At 37.2% G+C, this 11,144-nt stretch overlaps 1 protein-coding gene across 3 annotated transcripts in view; it reads right to left on the minus strand.

Moving 5' to 3' along the window:
* Positions 1-11,144, minus strand: part of JAG2 (jagged canonical Notch ligand 2) — a 145,797-nt gene that overhangs the window by 133,911 nt on the left and 742 nt on the right. For all 3 annotated transcript variants that reach the window (XM_039361492.1, XM_039361490.1, XM_039361491.1), the window contains exon 2: positions 10,421-10,741. In XM_039361492.1, coding sequence (XP_039217426.1) covers positions 10,421-10,741 — 321 coding nt within the window. The remainder of the gene's footprint in view (positions 1-10,420; positions 10,742-11,144) is intronic.

The following is an 11,144-nucleotide window of genomic DNA, read 5'->3' on the forward strand; positions in this document are numbered from 1 at the left end:
TTATCTCTTTCCTTAAACATTCAGAAAGCAAAATTTTATGTTTCTGGCCAGACAATATCCACTTCCTCCAGAGTCTTCAGTTTCTTAGCAACCTCATCAAGCAAAAACAAAAACAAAAAAAAAACCCTAAATTTTCCATCTTTTATCGGTGTTTTGTGACACATACATAGACATATATATTTTTTATATGATGAGTTATGGGCTTAAAATGCTCCCTCATCCTGCAAACTAACATATCCCCATTTTGTTTTTACAATCAGTACTTACTTCTATAGAATAATTTTAAGTATCAGAGGTATGCTTTCAATGGCAAAGTGAGAAGTTATCAAATTTTCGAAGTAGAACCAAATGTATCTATTATTTTACTGAATTATCAATGGGTAGTTTGGGTATAAATAGCAATTCAGTAAAATAAAAATATGATCATTCAGTGCTAAGAAATAGTACAGTAGCCTTTTATAGTTGCAACTCAACTTGTATATCAGTTTACATTCCTCTACATGTAAAAAAACAATATTATGCAACTTTAAGCATCCTGTAACTTTGCGCCAGTCACTTTCCCATTTTATCCCATAGAGTTATTGCTGGATGAGAGAATATTATGTAAATCTCCTTGAGTTGTTGAATGAAAGGTTCAATATAAAACTATTTTTTAAAAAAAAAAGTAATCATAACTCAGCCATATATATAATCTAGGAAGAAAGAAAAAGCCCCAATGACTGGTGATCAAGAGATATAAGCAATATTTTATGTCAAAAAAGTATTAGCATATCATTGACACAATAACATTTTCATAAATGGTCACATTGGAGAACCATTGATAACTGAAAATCTAGACTGCCTCTTTTAACTAGCAACCATAATGATTACCTAGAAAGAACGAACAAATACTAATATCTGCAGACACAAACTAAGCAGGAATCCTCAGAATCTCAGTCAATTATTTCTATAGGTTAGCAGCAATAATTTTATCTAAAATTGCACAATAATTTATTCAATTTATACGTTCTCCTAATTTTCACCAATATTTAATACTCAGTATTTTTATGAAACGTATTTCAGTTAAGGCTTGTAGGAATATTGGATAAAAATAAATCATTTTTGTTCTTTGGCCCGTATAATGTATTTATATACTGTATTTCTATATAATACAGATATAAAACCTACAGATCAAGAAAATATACAGCACAAAGTACTTTTAAATTCCTTGAAAATAAAATCCTGTTTTTAATTTGCTTTGTGAAGCTTTGTTTTGTAAACATTTATTAAATCAAAAGGGAAATACAGAACATTTAATATTTTATATACCATTTATAGTATTAAAAATATTCAATTTCTAAAAAGTGATTTTTGATTTAATCTCATTTCAAATAAAATGCAGACACAAATTGACAGCTGAGTTTTATTTATTTTATTTCCATTTGTGGACTTTTAATTCTGTTACTGTTTGTTAAGAAATACATAGTATTTGGACAAAGAAGATGACTTTCTGATCTAGGCTCTCTCCGAACTGTGGCTGTTTGCCAGATTAATATATTAGCATTTGATTGAAAAACATTGTGAGATAATTATTTCAATGTATTAGTTGCTGAGTTCCTTTAGCAATAATATGTGTTTGTGTGAATTATAACATTACATTTCATTAAGACAGCGGCCTCCAACCTTTGCTGCTTGGTGGCCCGGCTAGGGGGGGAGGGGAACTGGGCCATGTGAGTGGCAGGCCAGCATGCGCACGCGCGCAGCCCTTGTATGAATGGCAGGCAGGCATGCAGCTCAACTTGCGCTAGTGCCTGCCAGTCTGCCACTCATGCAAGTTGAGCTGTGCACGCACACACTCCGGCCAGCTACTCACGTGGCCCAATTCCAAATAGGTAACAGCCCGGTAATGGGCCACAGCCTGGAGGGTTGGAAGCCCCTGCATTACGACAATAGCCTTACTATAGTGGCAAAGAAGTATGTGTATATACATGCAACTAAATTAGGCAAAGTAGCCCATGAACATAAACCTAATGTAGAACACATCAAAATCCAAGAATATTACATAGAATTTTAAAAAATAATCCCAACCATCATAAGCTAATTTATACTGATTTCTTAAACACCATACCTCCTAAATAAATTAAATGTTCTGTAGATATCAATAGAACATTGCCACCTTCCCTACTCTTTTACAGAATCCATGGGAATGGGAATCAGCACATAAATAACCTCTGGCTTCCTTTCACATTTACAAAAACATCTACTGGATAAGAAAGAATGAAGTAGGCAATCAGAATCAGGTTTGCCATTATTTATTATGTGCCATTAAATTGTTTTTAACTCCTACTGGCCACATAGTTTTTCTCTATATGAATCTCCCCAACCTGGTCCTTCATATCTTCCAATGGTACATTCTTCACCACTGTAACAGAAGCAAACTATGTTGCTGATGGTTGTCCTTTCCTTCTACCTTACTCAACATTTGAGTTCCAGATCTTTTCATAATGTATCAAAAGTAGGATAATGTGAGCCTGGTCATTTTTTCCCAGAATGAAAGCTCTGGGTGTATTTGTTTAATGATCTACTTGTTTGTTTTCTTGGCTGTATACAGTATCCTCAGGAATTTCTCTAATACCAAAGTTCAAAGGCATCAACACATTGCTTTTTCAAAATCCAACTGTCACTTTCATAGTTTCACAGTTAATATCATGATTCCATGGTTCTGATTTTTGTCGGTACAATTACAACATGGCATTTGAATATCTTATCCAGAGTCATCATGGCTACTATACCAAGAGACAGTCTGTGGCATATTTCATGACAGTTTATTCCTTTACTGTTGAAGATTGATACTAAAAGACAGAAACTATACATTTTATCTTAAAACTTCCATATTATCAGCTGAATTCTTACATCAATTATGCAACTTAAAAGTTCTCCTTAGAGGAAAAAATAGTATTAATAGTATTAGTATTGCTTCTATTTAATGTAAGTTTCATTAACCCACTTTGAAATAAAAAGTCATTTTAACAAATTAGTTTGATTACAATACTCTATATTTTTAAAGTCTTAAACAGTTATTACAGGCATTCCTGTAATACTTATAGCAACCATAGTTAGGCCTGGCAACTTCATCTTTAAGAGATCACATCCACTTACTCAATGACTTTAATGTTTGAGTTTATCAAAACTTTACAAGGATACAAGGCAGCTCTAATAAGGTTATTTTGTTAATTCTTATGAAATAATAGTCTTCAAAACAAATCTGTAATAAGCTAGACAACTGACCTAGTCTTAACCTGACTCTCTCATGCCTGACTTCAAGATTCCTTTTAAGAATTTACGGTTTTGGTTGGTATGTTCAGTTCCTGAACAGCAGCCTTTCACTATCTACCCAGTAAGAGCTATATCCTCCCCATCCCACATAATAAACAGTGCATAGATTTACTCTTTCAATTAAGAACCACATTCTGAGCAAGATAAGAGAGCTTATCTAACATTATTTAATCATGAGTAGTGATAGCATACAATTTTGGGAGGTTGAAGTGAGCTATCTCCTAAGACTGCAAAGGTACAGGACTCATTGCCATGACATGTTGTGAGGTAGTTTCAAACACATTCAGACAATGTTCCAGAATGGCTTCTGAATGTTTAGTTTATTTAGAAGTTAACTTAATTGGTATATTTTAAAAAATTACTAATTTGCATGAGATATTTAAACTTCACACTGCACTCATCTTTCATTGCAAATTAATGTCTTAATAAGAGCAATGTTTTACAAATGTTGCTTAAATTTATATTAATCATTGTAATTGTTCACCATCCTGACCACTTTCTATGATTTGCTTTTTCACCCATTCTATTCTAATAGATTCTATTAGCTTATTTCAGATTTACCCTATCAGTCCTATGCAGAATACAAACTTGAATTTGCTCGAATTAAAAAATAAACTTTTTTAAAAATATGGAAAGGAAAGCATGAGCGAAGTCATCATTAGAAAATAGGCAATCTAAAACACTAATTAAAACTATGTAGATAGATTAGTTGTTTTAATTGCATTTGAATCATGACCCAAGACAATGTTTAATATATTTAATATATTAATATATTAAATATATTAATATATCAGAAACAATTTGGATCGTATATTTCATTTCTATAAAAATAACTGCAAAATAATCCAGAAAATACAGGTAAAAATATTATTGTTCTTTTTTCCAAAACTATAGCAACATTATCACCATCACAGTAAAAGCACTGAAATTATCATTAGTCTATAAGTTGAAAAGTTGGTGCTGCCCTTTTTTGACCACATATTTCTCCATTCTAATTTGTACACATCATCTGATTCTTCACCTATTTCAATCATAAGCCCATCACTATTATATCTAAGTCCATCCACCTTGCTGTAGGTTGCCTTCTTCTCTACTTTCCTTCCGTAATGTGTCCAAAGTAGAAGAATTTGAATGTGGTCATTTATGCCTCAAGAGAAAATTCTGAATTGATTTCTTCAATAATCCATTTGTTTTCTTGATTGTCCATACTATTCTCAGCAGTCTTCACCAACATCAAACATCAACATTGTTTTTATCCTAATTCCCACCTTACTAAAAAAACTTTAAATATATAAGACCACACATTGCTGCTCAAAGCACGAAGCTGAAAGCACCAGCCTGAAGATGACGAATGGGACTTCGTCGAAACGTCGCCAAGACACTTCCAATTTTACGTGGGAGAAAACCCGAACAACCAAAGACCTACATATATGACAAGTTATATACAAGCATATATATGACATGCCAAAACAAAAAAATGTAACTCCTTCATATACAGCTGTGATAGTAAAATCCCGTCCGTGGTGGTGAACCTATGGCACGCGTGCCACAAGCGGCACGTGGAGCCATCTCTGGTGGCACGCAAGCCATTGCTGGCTGAGCTGTTCCCTCCTCTCCGCGCATGCGCAGCTCTCCGCACATGTGCAGTCTGGGAATAAAAGGAACAACTTTCAGCGGAAGCAGCATTTGTTGCAGACAGCGAGCACGAGTTGGAGTGGACAGCAAGTGAGTGAGCAAGCACGAGCCGACAGCTTGGTGGCCACGCCCACCTGGCACCCGGCGATGCATAAGTGGGTTTTGGGTTGTAGTTTGGGCACTCGGTTTCTAAAAGGTTCGCCACCACTGCCATATGTGTTTTATAGATTTCAATAAAATGTTTATATAACAAATTTATATAGTTACCCATCTACCCAAATAATTGTGATTTTTCCACATTTTACAGCAATTTAAAAAGAGTAAAAAATTATGGTAAATTACATCACAGGACAGATACCTCTATTGCATTCTACACATATCCTAACAAATGCAGATGTTCACTCATGTGAAAACACTATTAGTTGATGAAAACTCAGCATCACCTAAAGTGAGACATTTCAGTGTAGTCAGACTTTCTTAAATAAGGTGAGAATTAAAACTACAGACATGATATAATTGAAGATGTATGCTTAACTGAATAATCCCAAAAAGATAACTATGCTGTGTCCGACCCAGTTTCTTAATTGCAATATTATGCATACAAAAAAGATTAACAGGCCATTACATTTTATTACTTATCAGAGTGTAGGAAAGAACAAACCTAAGGTCAGACTTATGTTAATCACTATAAAAGACAATAATTCATAAAATTTTATCAGGAAAAGCAGTGGTAAGTTGCATAGAAGTCTTATCTTCTGTATTACGGGAAACATTCTTCCCATCTTACTTTGCACAGTGAAAGAGATTCATGTTTTCATTTCCACTGCCTTTCCTCAGGTTAATTTAACAATTTGCAGACTGTTCATCCTGTGGGATTGTGGTTTGAGTGATATGGTTTTGTTAAAACATATCCGTTACCCTTCAGGCAAGTATGGCTGCTTCTCATCTTTCTTGCACTGTTACTAGCATACCCCCAAATCAGCAGATATGGTCTGCTGTACCATTATTTTTGAAGAGTGATTTCAAAGAACCCTAGTGTGACTCTGCCTCATACTTCTGTAAGTAGCAATATATATATTATGGCGATTAAGAATGAAATATTTTAATGTTCATTCTTAAACAATTGTGCCTAGCGATTATTTAAAAAGAATTATATTTAGAATAAGGAATTCAATAAAATGTTGTTTCAGTTACCCTCTTATAAACAATAACATGGGAATATTTTAAAAATAAAAATATTATATGTAAAAGGAAAACCTGAAATATTTTTATAGATTATCTTGCTATTATATAGCTTTTAAATAACCTTTTGGAAATGTGATAAAGCCAGGACAAGCATTTATGGGTCCTAGTCTCATTACTTCAGCTAAATTTGACTTTTTCCCAACTTCAAACACTTGCACAATGATTTAAACAATGTATTAATATTGCAAAGTCAACAGGTTGAAAAGATGCTTATTGTCAGATCTTGAAGTAAAGCAATACATCAAATTAAAGGAAATTTTAAAACGGTTAAAACATAAAAAATATTATCATTAAAGCATATACAAAGTGTTTTAGTCAAAATTAGTGCTGAAGATAAAATATGACCTTTTCAAAATGTGATTAAAAACTAAGCCAGTTAGTCAGAAGACTGTTTTGGCATCCAGATCTGTATAAAGGCAACAGAATATACTGAACAATGACCCACTAGTCCAGTGATGGCGAACCTTTTAGAGACCGAGTGCCCAAACCTCAACCCAAAACCCACTTATGTATCGCCGGGTGCCAGTGGGCGTGGCTGCCAGGTGGGCATGGCTACAGTGGTCATGGCAGACGGGTAGGTGTAGCCAGGGTGGGCATGGCCAACTCAGTGTTGCTCCTGGGGAGGGACGCCTGTGAGGGCTGGTCAGGGTTGTGGGAGATCCAGAGGTCTCTGGCGGGCGGGATGATGGGCAGGAGGCTGGTTCTGTGGGGTGAGGAGAGGCAGGGTGGGGGTGCCATGTCGCAGGGGAAGGTGAGGCAGGGGCCGGGGCGGCTGCTGCCTGACACCATCGGCCCCCACACACAAAGGCCAGCAAACGCATGGGTGCTGGGATGCATCCGGCCACGTGGGATCTCGGCAAGTTAGCAGGTGGCTGGTTGAAGAAGACAGTTGCCATCTCCGGGGCATGGCGCGCGTGCCCACAGAGAGGGCTCTGAGTGCTGCCTCTGGCACGCGTGCCATAGGTTTGCCACCACTGCACTAGTCTCTATCCCTTCAATTAAACATGTATGTTATAATATTAATTATAACTTAATTATAATTAGAACAATTAACCAATGGAACAACCTGCCTCCAGAAGTGGTGAATGCTCCAACACTGTAAGTTTTTAAGAAGAGACTAGACAGCCATTTGTCCGAAATGGTGTAGGGTTTCCTGCCTGAACAGGGGGTTGGACTCGATGACCTCCAAGGTCTCTTCCAACTTTATATTATTATTATTATTATTATTATTATTATTATTATTATTATTATTATTATTATAGACCTTAAGTATCAAGATAACCTAAATTAGACTCATCAAAACCAGTATTCAGTATTAGCAACTACTTTTTTTTTCAGGCAACAAAAATGACAGTTGCCAATAAAAACTGCTCAACCTTTGGACTAAGGAACAGCTTTCTAAAATCCTTAACTTGTATGGGTAGACTGTAAGAGTTGTGTCTCATCAATGAAGGATTATTCATCACAATTACACAACTATATTCCATACAGAGCATACTCAAAGCACTGTTTTATTGTTCCAATTTAATGCTAAAAAATTCCATCATAAAGGAAATCTCATTACGGTATCTGGATCTCCCACAAATTTTGCATTTATAATTTTTTCCTCTAATAAATGCAATGAAAATTATATTTCAATCAAAGGAAATATTTCAAGAATTGAATAGTTTTGATTATACAGTGTACAGTACCTTATAAGAAAACTATGAAAATATAAATTGCTAGCTTCTAATAGCAACAAAATAGATTCAACAGTGAATGCAACAAGTACAGTCAGCTATAAAAGTGACCATTGCAAGGAACTGCAAACTTCATTTAAAACTGAAAACAGGATGGATTGTACTGTATTTGGTATGCTATCTTTGCTTTATCTTCTATTGTTAATTAGTTATTTCAAGACTAGCCACTTTTACACACCAATAGAAACTATTTTAAAAAGTACAAATGACAAATATTCCTATACACCTGCTGTATTGTTAGAATTCAGCATGAGTTTAGGAAATATCTTTTCCTTTTACTAAAAAAAATACAGAGAAATCCATTCCACATACTAACTCTTTTGTGAAGACTCTTTTTTGTTAAGCATTCTAAGGATCTCTCATTCCTTCCTATTTGTTCTCTGTGGTGCATATAATACTGTATTCTGTTTTGCAAGCAATCATACATCTAGACATACTCTGGTAAACAGCCAAAAATTAAAGTTATTTACTGTCATACAAGTACTCAGGAGCAGAAATCAAATGCAGCTATAGTGAGGGTGAAAATATGATCCTACAATTGTTGGGCATTTGATCTGCATGCTTTGGAAGTGCTGTAAAAACTCACAGGGACAACTCCACAGTAGTTTTATATTCTATCTATTTAAATTATATTAAAATTATGTGCTTTCAACACATACACTGCAAGCCCAACTCATCAGTTGAACAGAAAAAAATGTAGTCCAAAAAGTTATGGATAAAAAGATTTTCTAACTTGGCTTTTATACAATTAAACTCTCAGCTCAGTGTCATTTTAAGTTATATTGTCTGATGTTTGCCTTAATATGTATAAGTCCAGCTACTGCGCTTTGAAATCATGACTAACTTGTATCAACTCGTCCTATCACGATTAAAGTCAAGAGTGAACTTTAAAACCACCACAGCTTAACAAGTGAATCCAGTCAGTTATGTCATGATAAACCTTCCATGATAGAAAAAGAGGGGGGGGAATGGGAAAGGAGGGAAGAGGGGATGGAAAAAAATTATAAAAAACTAGAATATGAAGTGAGAAATGAAGTCTTAAGCAAATTACAAGTTCTTCCTCCTTTGAGTTATTGGTTTCTTACCCTTTTTGCACTGAGTGTACCACACTTCACATGTACTCAAAGGATTTTATACCACGAATTAAATTCTGGTATAAATTAGAAATCGATTGCAGCAGTTATTGATTTCCTAATAGTGAGCAGAGTTGAATTAAAAAAAACATGAAGCAAGGAAACAAGAATGCTATGGAAAATCAGGAGCGGGTTTCCAGCTGTTCCCTCCCCCTACTAAGCCTGAGGAGACCAAAGCAAGAAGCGAGGCTCCTACGCGCTTCGCCCTTAAGCGCTCTTAGTCCAACGGTCGCTGTTGAGGCGCGCGCCAGGCGGGTGAGTATTCTCGCCACGCCTCCTCCCTACCCGCCAGGTCTAGTCCCAGGAGCCAAGTCGCTCGCGCCTTTCGCGAGCAGCAGCACGCGCCCCGCGCTTTCCCGTAGCTTGGGGCTAAGAGCAGCTGCTTGCTTTGCAGCGGCAGCAGCCACCGCCTCCTTCCACGCCCCGCCGGCACAATTTTTTTTTGCGCACACGCCCTGCGATACATGTTATTTCTTTAAAAAGAAAAACAAAGTAAAAAATAAAAAAATAAAAATGAAGGCGCAGCCACCCGGAAAACTAGTTACACGCGCCCTCTGCTGGAAAGACGCTTTTGCAAATCCAAGAAGTGTTCTGGAAACGAGGTGTATGTAATACAAATATATTTTAACAGGGTTGGGCAGCAGCACTTTTCGCCGGAGAGAGAAGATGGGGAATCCGAGAATATGCAAGCCGTAAGTATCTTCATCTAGGGGGGAATCCTGAGCAATAACAAAAAGGTTTTGCGCAGAGGTCAATTACTCGCACCTGGCCACGCGAAGAGAAGCTATCACACACTGGGCTTCTACTTCTCGCCTCCCCCGCTCCTGGCAGCTGCTCCCACCAAGCGTAGACACGCCCCTACGAGATGCCTCTAGGTGCGCCGTTTTCCATTTTTCAAAGTAGTCCCCTTTCACAGTTTATTGTCCCCATCAACTGGCTCATGGAAACTAAGCTTTATTACCCGCGCCACACAAATCCACGTAAGGTTCCCATATATCCGCAATACAAAACGTGTGGCTAGGTTTCGTGGATATTGAAGGAAAAACTCTAATGAAACGGGGGAGATTGCCATGCTGCTCTTTTTCCAACCTCAACTTGGTTACCCCCCCCCCCATCCGCGTGCTAGGGGAAGAGCAGGAAGGAAAAGAAGGCCGCCCGTTAGACACTCTATCCTCCACAAACCAGAAAGGGCGTAAGAAAAACCCAACTCAAGTTACAGTTCTGTAGTTACCCACAAAGTAAGAGTCAAAAGCGGCAGCAAGATAGCCCATTTAGCAGCTACTTATAAACACGGCTGCAGAACCACGTTTGCTTATTAGAAAAATAGACCAGGAACGAAGAAACTGGACTTACCGGCCAAGCAAACTGAAAAGGTATAACAATCCTCCCCATGTCGTGGTTTTTACCCTGATGAAAATTTCGGCTGTTCAGATAAAAAGTATTTCCACCAAGAACAGGAGTAGATCCGGAGCCGTAGCTGCATGTCCCAATAGGAGTGATTTTAGCCTGATATTCCTTCAAACAGACTTTCACGTAAGTATCACACTCATCCCGAGTACAGTCCACGTTCGTTGGGGGTTTCATGCCATCACAACATTCCCCATTCAACAATTCGCCGTTTACATTCTTTACCGAGTTAATCTGCAGCTCGAAATAGCCCGTGGACTGGGAGACCTAAAAATAAAGAAGCAAAAAGGGAGAACCTCATTAACTGTAGTGTCTAGGGGGAAAAGTGCATGGAGATTTACAAGCGGCCACTCCAGAGTTCCCAACGACAAAGTAGCCTTCTGATAAAACTTAAAACTATAGGCACTATTAAAAGATAGGAAACAGTTCCGCAATTCCGGCTTATCGCAGTAATAGGAAGGCTGATTGCAAGCCGCGCAAAAGACCTGCAGAATGCTCCACTGGCAGCTAAAATAGGCACTTCGAAATTATTTAATACCAGCTGAATAGGCACTCCCCATTTTTAAAAGTAATTGGAAGAGATGCAAACCGTGTTACTGCTTTTTAAATCAATGCGTTCGGAAAATGGATTAAAAACAACGCCGAGGGTACTAACGCGCAAATGTGCAAT

The sequence above is a fragment of the Crotalus tigris genome, unplaced genomic scaffold (assembly GCF_016545835.1).
Source record: "Crotalus tigris isolate CLP2741 ecotype Arizona unplaced genomic scaffold, ASM1654583v1 scf7180000019297.387313, whole genome shotgun sequence".
Classification (NCBI taxonomy): domain Eukaryota; kingdom Metazoa; phylum Chordata; class Lepidosauria; order Squamata; family Viperidae; genus Crotalus; species Crotalus tigris.